The sequence below is a fragment of the Zingiber officinale genome, chromosome 2B, assembly GCF_018446385.1.
Source record: "Zingiber officinale cultivar Zhangliang chromosome 2B, Zo_v1.1, whole genome shotgun sequence".
NCBI classification, from domain to species: Eukaryota; Viridiplantae; Streptophyta; class Magnoliopsida; order Zingiberales; family Zingiberaceae; genus Zingiber; species Zingiber officinale.
In genome coordinates, this window is record NC_055989.1 from 9,115,581 (window position 1) to 9,128,469 (window position 12,889).

Here is a 12,889-nt window from a genome sequence, read left to right on the forward strand (position 1 = left end):
ATACCTTGTAGAAAAACCTCTTGATCTTCTACCGTATTCCTCTTCTAATCTTGGACGTTGTGTGGGCAACGATCTACCGAGATGAGAAACCACCAACCACCTTCTTCTCCTCCAAGCAAGGTTCGGCCACAAAGGAAGAACTTTACCAAAGAAGAAAATCAAAATACTAACCAAGCTCCAAGAGATGCTAGCTTTCTCTCCTTCTTCTTCTTCTTCTCCACGTAGTATCCGGCCACCACAAGAACTCCAAGAGAGATGAAGTAGTCGGCCACCACAAGAGGAAGAGAGGGAGAGGTTGGCCGGCCACACCAAGGAACAAAAGAGGGAGAGGACCCATACATGTTGTGTCTTGTGAAGGCACCCTCACCCCTTCTTTTATATTCCTTGGCCTAGGCAAATTAGGAAATTTACTTACAATAAAATTTCTTTAATTTCCTTGACATGAATTATTTGAGAAAAATAAAATAAAATTACCCAAATAAACCCTAATGGCCGGCCACATCAAGAGGAAGCAATTTGGACAAGTTTTAATCAACAATTAAAACTTTCCTTATTTGTTTCCGGAAATTTTAAAAAATAAAATTTCTCTTTAAAAATCTCTTCATGGTTAATAAAAGGAAATATCTATAATTTTAATTTTATTAACATGTGAATAATTTTAAAGAGAAAATAAAAATCTCTCCAATCTACAAATAAGGAAAGAGATCTAATCTCTTTCTTTAATCTTTTGTAAATCTTTTACAAGAGAGATATTTTAATTTTAATTCTCTTTAAATTATATCTTCCACATAATAATAAAATCTAAAATTAAATTTCTTTTTATTTAATTATGGCCGGCCCTACTAGCTTGGGTTCAAGCTAGGGCCGACCAAGGCCGGCCCTAGCTTGGTTCCCAAGCTAGCTTGGCCGGCCCCTTTAGGTGGGTATAGAAGGTGGGTATATGTGGGTATAGTACTCTATAAATAAGAGGCTACGATAGGGACCGAGAGGAGGAATTGGTTTTGGTCTCCGATAAAATTAAGCATCCCATGTTCGCCCCAACACACAACTTAATTTTATCAATGATAATTCATTCCACTAGAGAACTATCATTGAACTACCGCACCAATCCCAAATTATATTTTGGGCTCCTTCTTATTATGAGTGTGTTAGTCTCCCTGTGTTTAAGATATCAAATGTCCACTAATTAAGTGAGTTACTGACAACTCATTTAATTAATATATAAGTCCAAGAGTAGTACCACTCAACCTTATTATCATGTCGGACTAAGTCCACCTGCAGGGTTTAACATGACAATCTTTATGAGCTCCTCTTGAGGACATTATCAACCTAGTATCACTAGGACACAGTTTCCTTCTATAATCAACAACACACACTATGAGTGATACCATTTCCCAATTTATCGGGTTTATTGATTCATCGAACTAAATCTCACCCATTGATAAATTAAAGAAATAAATATCAAACATATGTGCTTGTTATTATATTAGGATTAAGAGCACACACTTCCATAATAACTGAGGTCTTTGTTCCTTTATAAAGTCAGTATAAAAGGAACGACCTCAAATGGTCCTACTCAATACACTCTGAGTGTACTAGTGTAATTATATAGTCAAGATAAACTAATACCTAATTACACTACGACTTTCTAATGGTTTGTTCCTTTCCATTCTGGTCGTAAGCTACTGTTTATAATTTATAAGCTACTGTTTATAATTTATAAAGTACTGATAACATCATCTTCTGTATGTGACACCACATACTATGTTATCTACAATATAAATTAAATGAACAACTACAAACAAATGTAGATAATTAGACCAAATGTGATTCTTTATTCATAATGAATGTTTACAAAGCTTAGGCTTTCAGTATACACTCCAACAGGCAGAACCCGCACACCACGAAGCCCCCCCACCCCCCAACCAAGCTAGCTCTTCCTCTCTTAAGCCCTAAACAGTGGTTTTCCCACCTTGCCCCTCTTCTTTCCTCCTATTCTCTCCGTATCAATTATGAAGCTACAACAATAAAATCTTGTTCGCCTTCTTGGCGGTGCATTCAAGGAGGGGAAAGGACGTTGATCTATGAGTATATGCCTAACTGAAGAAGTTTGATGCATTCTTGTTCGGTTAGTTGTTGTTCTTTTCTAGTCACACAATATTACCTTTTAATTTTATCATGTCTAGTCTCCTTCTAAAAATGGTCTTTCATTGACACTACAAAAAAAATTTTTAATTTAGGGACAAAATTTTGAGATGAAACATATTCATCCCAAACCTTCAACATATTTAGCGTTGAAATTTGAAATTCATTCCAATATTTACAAACTCTACGATAAAAACAGAGTTCGTCATAGAAGCTTGCGACATGATGCAGTAAATGCTACGACGAAACCCTAGATTCGTTGTAAATTGGTATGAAAATTAAAAATGAAAATAAATGTGTTTGAAATTCGACATATGAACTTAAAAAGTTTGGAATGATATGAAATTAGTTTCTATGTATTTTTATCGATCTCCTTTGATAGCTAAAATTCATCATAAATAAGGGATTTTTTTCTTTTTGGAGTGATACGAAGACCCGTAATATCTTTTTTGACAAGGACAATATTCCTAAAATATTAAATTTTAGTTTTTGAAAGGATGAATCGAATAAAATAAATGCAAGAAGTATAAACGAGAATTGTTCAATTTGACCTCCTGGATCACTTTTTGTGGTCCAGGGGATGTGCCACTTGCATTTGCTGTCGGATCGTAGTTGCGATTCCTTCCTGGGTTTACCGTCTCCATCAGATTATAGTTTTTGTTCGGAGCGGACGACCGGAGGCCGCCCGGAGGATACCCTCGCTCGGCGCCCAGTAACCTGGCCACTTATCCACCACCGGAGGCCTTCGGGAGGCCTCTGGCCGCCCGCTCCGAACAAAAACTATAATCTGGTGGGGACGGTGAACCCAAGAAAGGATCACAACTATTTGCAGTTGGATCACGATCATGATCCAGCCGCAAATACGAGTGACACATCCCCTGAACCATAAAAAAGTGGTCTAGGAGATCTGTGCTCCTAACTAGAGGCAGGATCTCCTGGACCACTTTTTGTGGTCCAGGGGATGTGCCATTCGCATTTGCGGTCGGATCACAGTTGTGATCCCTTTCTGGGTTTACCGTCCCTATCAGGTTATAATTTTTATTCGGAGTGGGCGGCCGGAGACCGTCCGGAGGACACCCTGGCTCGGCGCCCAGTAACCTGGCCACTAATCCACCATCGGAGGCCTTCGGGCGGCCTCCGGCTGTTCGCTCCGAACAAAAACTATAATATGGTGGGGACAGTGAATCCAAGAAAGGATCGTAACTATTTACGGTCGGATCGCGGTCGCGATCCGACCGCAAATACGAGTGGCACATCTCCTGGACCACAAAAAAGTGGTCCAGGAGATCTGTGCTCCTAACTAGAGGCAGGATCTCCTGGACCACTTTTCGTGGTCCAGGAGATATGCCACTCGCATTTGCGGTCGGATCGCAATTATGATCCCTTCCTGGGTTCATCATCCCCATCAGGTTATAGTTTTTGTTCGGAGCGGGCGGCCGGAGGCCGCCCAGAGGACACCCTCGCTCGGCGCCCAGTAACCTGGCCACTAATCCACCACTGGATGCCTTTGGGCGGTCTCCGACCGCTCGCTCCGAACAAAAACTATAATCTGGTGGGGACGGTGAACCCAAGAAAGGATTGCAACTATTTGTGATCGGATCGCGGTCGCGATCCGACCGTAAATATGAGTTACACATCCCTGAATCATACAAAAGTTGTCAAAGAAATCGGTGCTCTACTAACTAGGACTCAATAATTATTAAAATAAATATGTTCCTTATTAATAGGTCAATTAATCGAGTCCCATAAATGCGTTATAAATTATACCACCTGTACATGAACAAATCAATAAACAAGTTTAATTGGTCCAATTACTTTCTTCTTAACATGGTATCAAGCCTTAGCTCTTCTTCCTTCATCACACATAATACCACCAGCAATTAATCATAATCTCCTCTCTTCTTCTTTTCTCAACTTAATCTCCGCTGCTTTTAGCAACAGGTTGTGGCCCCGCCAGTGGAGCTAAATTAAGGTTGGTCCTTGCTGCAGAAATATCAAATCAAGTTGATCCTTCTTGCTGCAGATCTCGCACACGAACTGCTGGAATCTCTGGATTCCTTCGGAGCAGGAACATCCATCCCCTTTCCTTGCAGCCCTTCATCTGTGCACGGATATCAGTCGCTGCTCTCGACCTCGAGTGTGATCGTCTTCCCCGTTAGGGTTCTCAGGAAGATTTGCATCCCTTCTCTCCTCATTTGAGCTAGCTTGTTTCTTTGTCGGTCGCGCTTTTACCTTGCAACGGCTCAAACTTCGCTGATGCAGTTTGCTTCTCTTCTGAAAAAGGCGTGCAATAGCAAAATTTTCATAGAAAAACTGGCTTGTACAATCTCTAACTCTTCTTTTGAATCCTTATATATCAGGTTGGAACTTTCATCTCCATCATCCACTAAAAAAACAACCCAGCAACACATATCCGTGAATGTCATATCTTATTTATCCATCAAATTTAACAATGATAATTATTTATTTTGGAATTGTTGATAGTAAGTCTTACAAACCATGGGAAGATGAATCAAATTATGTTATATGGAGCAAGAAAGATTAACTAATTATGACATGGATGATTTCGACGCTCAGAGCATCTCCAACCGGTGCCCTTTTACACCATTTTGGTGTAAAAAGGGCACCATATCCCCTCCAATGGTGACCCCAAAAATAGCACCAAAATGGTGCAAGTGAACAGTGCAGCACTATCTTGGTGCTGCACTGTTCACTTGCACCATTTTGGTGCAAGTAGATATTTTTTTAATATAATATATCATAATAGGTAAGTTATATTTAAAATATTTTTTAATATTATAAATTAATATGATTTAATTTAATTGAATTTATTATATAAATTTTATATATTATAAATTTAATATATAAATTTCAATTAAATATATATTATAAATTTTAATATTTGTTATGTTGCTAAGATTATAAACATATTAAAATTTATAATATTGATAATTTCATAACAAACACACAATTAAATATTAAAATTTCAATTATTTTTAACAAAATTATAAAAATACTAATTTTATTTTTCTTGTAATTAAAAACATAATATAATAAAAATTAATAGTAATTATTATCGTAATAAAAATATTTAACAAATTAATATCATAAAAATTAATAGTAATTATTATCATAATAAAAATATTTAACAAATTAATATGTATGTTGAATAATAAATTATAAGATGGAAAAATAGAATATTCTAAAGAATATTCCTTTTAGTGTAGGAAATGGTGTCTCATGGTTGGAGTTGGAAAAAATTTTGGTGCTCAAATGACACCAAATTGGTGTTGAAAGTGCACCAAAATAGAGTTTGTGGTTGGAGATGGTCTCAGTAGTCTATATTTTCTATAATTGTAGAGCTTGATAGCACCCGTAAATATGCTATCTTGACATGTCCAATTGAATTCATTTCAAGTTCTATGAGTTTTTGAGGTTACGAAGAGTTCAATGTTATCTTACATTCTGTATCTCATCTAAGAAATATTAAAATATTATTAAAAGAATCATCTTAATCTTTGGAAAATCAAACTCATATTAGGCATGATTTAAATCAGACCAACGCTATGATGGTACTGATTCATATCCTCAGAAGAAAATTTAATGTAATTAAGTTGCAGTGATTATTTTTTTAAAATCAGCATCATAACAATTATCAATTATGTGGCATCATAACAATTATGCATGTATGTAAGAAAACGAAAAGAGATATGGTAAGAAAGAGAGGGAAAAAAAAAACTTGGCCAACCAAATAAGTGCGTCCCTTAGTAATTATCTGTCATTTTGGTAAATTTCATCTTTCTCCTGGTCCAAACAAAGAGTCGTTGGAAGTTGAAACACAGTGTGTGCTACCTCCGTTCTAGGATTAATTCAATTCGACCCTGCCCTTCGGGCACTGCCCTCAACCCTCACAGGGGTCTGGGAGGAGCCCACCCGGGCGTCAGTGGGGCCCACCCCTTTTGCGAGGGGTGCGAGCAGTGCCGTCAGAGGAGGGTCGAATTAACCCCGTTCAAGAATGACGGATTGACTAGCTCCATCCTAGATGCTGTCTTGACTGAGCGTGTGGCTTTGCGTTAAAGGTTTACCGAGAGAACAACCGACACAACTAAATTCCAACGCGACTGACTTATTTTGCAAACTTTTCTTTCCTCTTTGATCAAAGTTAGCTTCTTGCATCACATACTGATCGGGCAGGAATTGGAATTGGAATTGATGATGCAGATTAGAAGGGTCAGCAGCTGCAAACTTTCCGCTTTCCTTCTCCATCTCCTCCTCGCTGGTTTCATCTCCCCCACCATCGAAGCCGGTAACCTCTTGATTCCAGGCCAACCTCTTTACGACGATGGAACATCTTTGATCTCCTCCGACGGCCGCTTCGAACTGGGCTTTTTCAGCCCTGCCGGCTCCGGCCGTCGCTACATCGGAATATGGTACCGCCACATCTCACAAACACCTGTGTGGGTCGCCAACCGTTTGCGCCCGATCGATGGTGGATCAGGACGCCTTTCGCTCTCTGGGGAAGGTATGCTCGTCATCGCCAGTAATAACTCGACCACCATCTGGTCCTCGCCGACTATGACCAGACTCACGAACCCCGAGGCGACGCTCTTCGACGACGGGAACTTCGCCGTCAGGGAGGCGGGCAACGATGACCCCGATAGCTTTGCATGGCAGAGTTTCAACTTTCCGACCGACACCCTCCTCCCCGGAATGAAGCTGGGCTGGGACGTGACGTCCGGACTCAACCGCAAACTCACGTCATGGGCGAGTGCCCACGACCCGTCCCCAGGTAACCACACCTTGGGCATTGACCTGCAAGGTGAACCCCAACTGTTTCTACGGTCTGGAACCCAGCACGTTTGGCGAGGGGGGCCATGGAATGGCCTTCATTTTAGTGGTGCGCCAGATATGGACGATCCAAAACTTTTCAACGCAACGTTTGTGGTTGACCTTCACCAAGTCATCTACTCATTCAAGCTTCTCCATCCCTCGACCATCTCAGTGTTGGTCGCGAACCAATCGGGTGTCTTGCAACGTCGTGTTTGGGTCGTTGGCACAGGGGCGTGGAATGTTACTTGGTACGTGCCAACGGATTCGTGCGACGTGATGTCGATCTGCGGGGTCAAGTCCTTCTGCAGTCCCAATGCTCCGCCTCCACAGATGTGTAGATTTCTAGCAGGTTTTCTTGTAAAAAACTCAGAGTCTTGGAAGCCAGGGACTAGACCGTATGGTTGCTCGAGAAATTCTCTATCGGATTGTGGGAATGGGACTGATGGGTTCTTTCGAATCCCCGGTTCGAAACTATCAGACCACACTCCTTGGAAGGAGGCAAAACTACCGGACACATCGACCCCAGTAGTGGTGGAAAGAGAACTGAGCCAAGACCAGTACCACGAATCATGCTTGAGGAATTGCTCTTGTGCAGCCTGTGCAAGCTCTAGCCTCGATGAAAGTGAGAGCGGATGCATAATGTGGGTGGGCAATATCACCGATCTCAAATTATACAACAATACTCGTGGAGGAGAAGATTTGTATGTCAGGCTGGTGGGAAGAAAAGATTTGCATGTCAGGCTGCTGGCGGATTACCCCTCGGAACAACCTTCTCTCGGACGTGAACTGTCAGCCAGTCACGAAACACCAGCCAGTGCGGTTAGTCGCGGAGGTGAACCACCAGCCAGTCCGGTTAGTACCAGAAAACTACCAGCCAGTGCGGTTAGTCGCGGAGGTGAACCACCAGCCAGTCCGGAACCACCAGCCAGTCCGGTTAGTCGCGGAGAACTACCAGCCAGTCCGGTTAGTCGCGGAGGTGAACCACCAGCCAGTCCGGTTAGTCGTGGTTCACCACCAGCCAGTCCGGTTAGTCGTGGTTCACCACCAGCCAGTCCGGTTAGTCGCGGGGGTGAACCTCCAGGCAGTCCACTTAGTCATGGAGCTGAACAACCAGGTCACACAAATTGGGCACAAGGTAAATTCAGAAAACATAGATGGGTCTGGCATAACATACCAATGTCACCTGTGGTTCGAACTTAGCACTTGCATGGGAATCAAATCATTCTTATCCAAGTTCGTTCACTTCTGTCTATATAGACAGTGCCCCCATCCCCTCACATTATGGAGCTTACTTAGGGTCAGTGGGGTCCACCATACTAATGTGAGGGATGGGGATATTACCTGTACGGGTAGGGTGTAATTTTCCCCTTATCGGTTACCACCCACCGTAATGTTAAATTTTCCCTCTGTGGCCTACACAAGGGATGTCAATCATTTAAGGACGCTCTTAGAAAAATTTTCGTTAATGGCAATTTTACGTCATGCTAAATACTAAAAGATTTTACAAATATTTGTTTTTAATTTTTTTTTTATCCGAACAGTCCAGACTTCAAATCAATCATCTGCGCGGAGTGGTCACTTAACTGCGATATATATTGGTGTTCCTGCAGCGTTGCTCATTCTCCTAGTTTGCATTGCATGCTATGTTTGCATTGCACGCCGTGTTGGCAGACGCAGGAAAAGAAGTATTATTGATACTATCTACCTTCTGATTGCTTCTTCAATGCCATGACAGATCTTTGTCATTTCATGCAGAGAACAGCGTTGTTAAAGAATTAGAAGAGAAGGACCTGAACTTGCCTTTGTTTGACTTGGACATAGTTTTAGCTGCGACAAATAATTTTGCAGAAGAGAACAAACTCGGTCAAGGTGGATTCGGGCCTGTGTACAAGGTATAACCATGACTATGTAAGAATATAAACTTAGAACACCGACAAAATAATGTGAAATATGGTGATGTACATATTTCAGGGGAAGTTGGTCGATGGACAAGAGATAGCTGTAAAAAGACTATCCAAAACATCCACACAAGGCATTCAAGAGTTCAAAAATGAAGTAGTGATAATTGCTAAGCTACAACATCAAAATCTTGTTCGCCTGCTCGGCTGTTGCATTCAAGGAGGGGAGAGGACATTAATCTATGAGTATATGCCCAAAGGAAGTTTAGATGCATTCTTGTTCGGTTAGTTGTTCTTTTCTACTCACACAATATTGTCTTTTTATATTATCATACCTATTCTCCTTCTAAAAGTTGTCTTTTATTGAAATTTAAATACAAAATGTTACCCCTTAGCCACTTTTCTCTTGAAAATTGTAAAATTCTCTTATGAAGCAAAGCGAATGTTGTTGGATTGGAAAACACGATACAATATTATAGTCGGAATAGCTCGAGGCCTCCTTTATCTCCATCATGACTCAAGACTCAAAATTATTCATAGAGATTTGAAGACCAGTAATATCCTTCTTGATAAAGATAGCATTCCTAAAATATCAGATTTTGGGTTGGCAAGAATATTTGGAGGTGATGAACCGGAAATAAATACAAGAAGAGTAGTTGGAACATAGTAAGTATTATTTTATTTTTTATTATTTAAATTTATTATAAAAATATCTAATTTTGTCGTTAATAATGCAGTGGATACATGTCTCCTGAATATGCAATGAATGGAACTTTCTCAATAAAATCAGACGTATTTAGTTTCGGTGTATTGCTACTTGAGATCGTTAGTGGCAAAAAGAACAGAGAAGTTTATAATTCAAACTACCTGAACCTTTTAGGGCACGTAAGTTTGAAAATAATGCTATTCACATTTGAAATTTGTGCTGATTAGTAACTACAATAATTGTATTTGTAGATATGGAGCTTGTGGAAAGAAGATAAAAGCTTACAAATCGCTGATGAATCAATTGACCATTCATTTTCAGTAGCTGAGGTCATGCGGTGCATAAAGATAGGTCTTTTATGCGTTCAAGAGCGACCACAAGATAGGCCGACAATGCCCTTGGTAGTTATTATGTTGGGTAGTGACAGTCCTATACCAGAACCTAAACAACCTGGTTTTGTTGCTGCTTTAGACTCATCTTATTCTTCAATAGGAATGCAATATCCGATATCCATCAACGATGCATCCGACACAACATTAGAAGGTAGGTAAGACATGAAAAGTGGAATGTGATGTGTGGTACAATCCAAATAGACATTTATCATTAGAGCTGTTTGTTAATGCAGGTAAGACATGAAAAGTGGAATGTGATGTGTGGTACAATCCAAATAGACATTTATCATTAGAGCTGTTTGTTAATGCAGGTAAGACATGAAAAGTGGAATGTGATGTGTGGTACAATCCAAATAGACATTTATCATTAGAGCTGTTTGTCGATTGTGATATACTCGTCTAGCCATTTGGTTGTGCATGAATAATTGTATGCTGAGTGTGTCAAGTTTTGTCATGCAAGTGTGGATCAAATTCAATAACTGAGAAAATTGGCAATAAGATTTATAGAAACCTGTAATGTTTATGATAACGTTTTGTGAGAGTTAAGCAAGGATATCACTAGGTTGAAAAACTTTACACGACAATTGAGCAAAGTAATTAAGATAATGTTTTATGATGCTGTTATGCATATTTGAAAGAATATTATTTACTAGACTATGAAAACTGCACCTTGTATATTTCATTAAGAGGAAGCCCCCCTTTGTAATCGTAGTGTGATGATCTTACACAGGCATATCATAGAATTAACCCAATATCTATAGCTAGTGGCACAGGATTTTGAAAATTGTGAAATTTCTAATCTTGATTATGATTCCATTTTCGCAAACCTATATGATAATTGATCCTGTCCGGAAGTTGAGTCGGATGAAGGCGGGCCTTGATGTACTGGAAGTTGACAGAAAGTCGCCACGGAGTCAGATCTACCTGGCACCCCTCGAAAAGGCTTACACGGATGGCTGACGAAGGAGGATGACCAGGACGATGACACTATCGCCCTGGGCATACTCAGACGAGCCTACCAGTCGTTAGAGACCAGAAACCAGGGAAAAAGTCCCCGGGTCAGGCCCTCCGACGCTCAAGTCAGGTATTTTTTCCCCAGAAAATACAGAGAAAGGACGAAAAGTAAAGACTAGTGAGAAATGACGAGTGAGCGTACCTGCATAAGGGACAAAATATCCCTTTTTATACTGCAATGGAAGTTTCTCGGTCTGACGGGTGTCAGGGAATGTCGGCTGTCAGACTTTGTCTGGCGGTGAATGACACGTGACACCTTCTTATAGGCTGGCGATGGAATCAAAAGGGGTAATGAGCCCCGACTATGAGAATATTCCCTGACACGCTGATTGCTTTCTGACATTCTCTGACAAGCAGTTACGATTTCCTAGCTTGTTTGTCCTGTAGTGCCTGGACGCTGGGTCTGTATCCTGACCTGCTTCTACTGTTATCGACCTGTACAACCGAGCCATATCCCGACTTGCTTCTATTTACTTTTATCCATGGCTTGTACGTTCCGACCTGCTCGACCAGTCTGTTTCCCGACCTACCTTCATCTATTGTTATCCATGGCTTGCACGCTCCGACCTGCCCGACCGGTCTGTTTCCCGACCTGCCTTCATCTACTGTTATCCATGGCTTGCACATTCCGACCTGCCCGACCGACCTGTTTCCCGACCTGCCTTCGTCTACTGTTATCCATGGCTTGCATGTTCCGACCTGCCCGACCTGCCTTCATCTACTGTTATCCATGGCTTGCACATTCCGATCTGCCCGACCGGTCTGTTTCCCAGCCTGCCTTCGTCTACTGTTATCCATGGCTTGCACGTTCCGACCTGCCCGACCAGTCTGTTTCCCAACCTGCCTTCGTCTACTGTTATCCATAGCTTGCACGTTCCCACCTGCTCGACCGGTTTGTGTCTCGACCTGTATTTGTCTCCTGTTATCCATGGCTTGCACGTTCCGACCTGTCCGACCGATCTGTTTCCCGACCTGCTTTCGTCTACTGTTATCCATGGTTTGTATGTCCCGACCTGCATGCTGAGTCGGTATCCTGACCTGCTCTTGTATACCTGTTATCCTTGGTCAGTATGTTCCAACCTGCACGTTGGGTCTGTTCCTTTAGTTTGTTCTACACTAGGAGCCTTTTTTCCTTAGCTTGTGGGCTCAGTCCTCAACTATACCTGGCCCGCGGGCCCGGTCCTTGACCGCTATCAGGGTTGGTCCTTGTCCGGCTTATAATCTCCTCCTTTGATCGCCCCGTCAGCTGAGACTTTGACCCTGGCCACGTAAGCTTCACTTCTGACCTCCCTGATCTCCACGTCATCTTGACTGCTGACAGGCCACGGAGGCTTGACTTCTGACCTCCCTGATCTCCATGTCAGCTTGACTGCTGACCGGCCACGGAGGCTTGACTTCTGACCTCCCTGACCTCCATGTCAGCTTGAATTCTGACCCTCTTTTGGGTCTTGACTCATAACCACATTATCTTACCGACCCCACAAACATGTGCCGTATCACAAGCCTCCCCCTCAAGTCTAGTCGAAGGAGGCTCTAGTCCGACTGACTAGACCCCTGTCCTTGTGTTTACTGACCTGGTTAACGCGTCCTCTACTGACCTGTCTTCCCTCTGTCTTCTGCAGAATTTCTGGCCATACTAGGAGATGAACGATCTCCTTCTGTGCTTAGGTTGACTCCTCAACTTCCGAGCGCACTCCCTTCCTATAAATGTTACACTGTTTTCCAAGCGTCGCCTCAAGTTCCGAGGAAATCCCTTCACCTTCTTCTTCCTTATAAAAGGTTCATGTCTCCTTGAAACAACACCCGTATCTCTATCTCTTTTGTTTCCATGTGGTCCTTTTCTAACCTATGGAGCCCGCTGAGCTATCTTCCGTACGTCACCAGCTAGCCCTTAAGGAAAAAGC

General features: G+C 41.9%; 1 protein-coding gene across 2 annotated transcripts; it reads left to right on the plus strand.

Moving 5' to 3' along the window:
- Positions 1 to 6,737: 6,737 nt before the first annotated feature.
- LOC122045241 (receptor-like serine/threonine-protein kinase SD1-8) lies at positions 6,738 to 10,455 on the plus strand. Of its 2 annotated transcripts, XM_042605378.1 has the most exons (8): positions 6,738 to 8,110; positions 8,517 to 8,660; positions 8,731 to 8,867; positions 8,947 to 9,157; positions 9,308 to 9,539; positions 9,611 to 9,758; positions 9,831 to 10,126; positions 10,205 to 10,455. In XM_042605378.1, exons 1-8 carry the CDS (start codon positions 6,856 to 6,858, stop codon positions 10,206 to 10,208), a joined length of 2,427 nt encoding a protein of 808 aa, XP_042461312.1. In that variant the 5' UTR covers positions 6,738 to 6,855; the 3' UTR covers positions 10,209 to 10,455. The 2 variants fall into 2 exon arrangements, with proteins under 2 accessions (XP_042461312.1, XP_042461313.1); XM_042605379.1 differs by lacking the exon at positions 8,517 to 8,660 and having other exon boundaries at positions 9,831 to 10,455.
- The last annotated feature ends 2,434 nt before the right edge of the window (positions 10,456 to 12,889 follow it).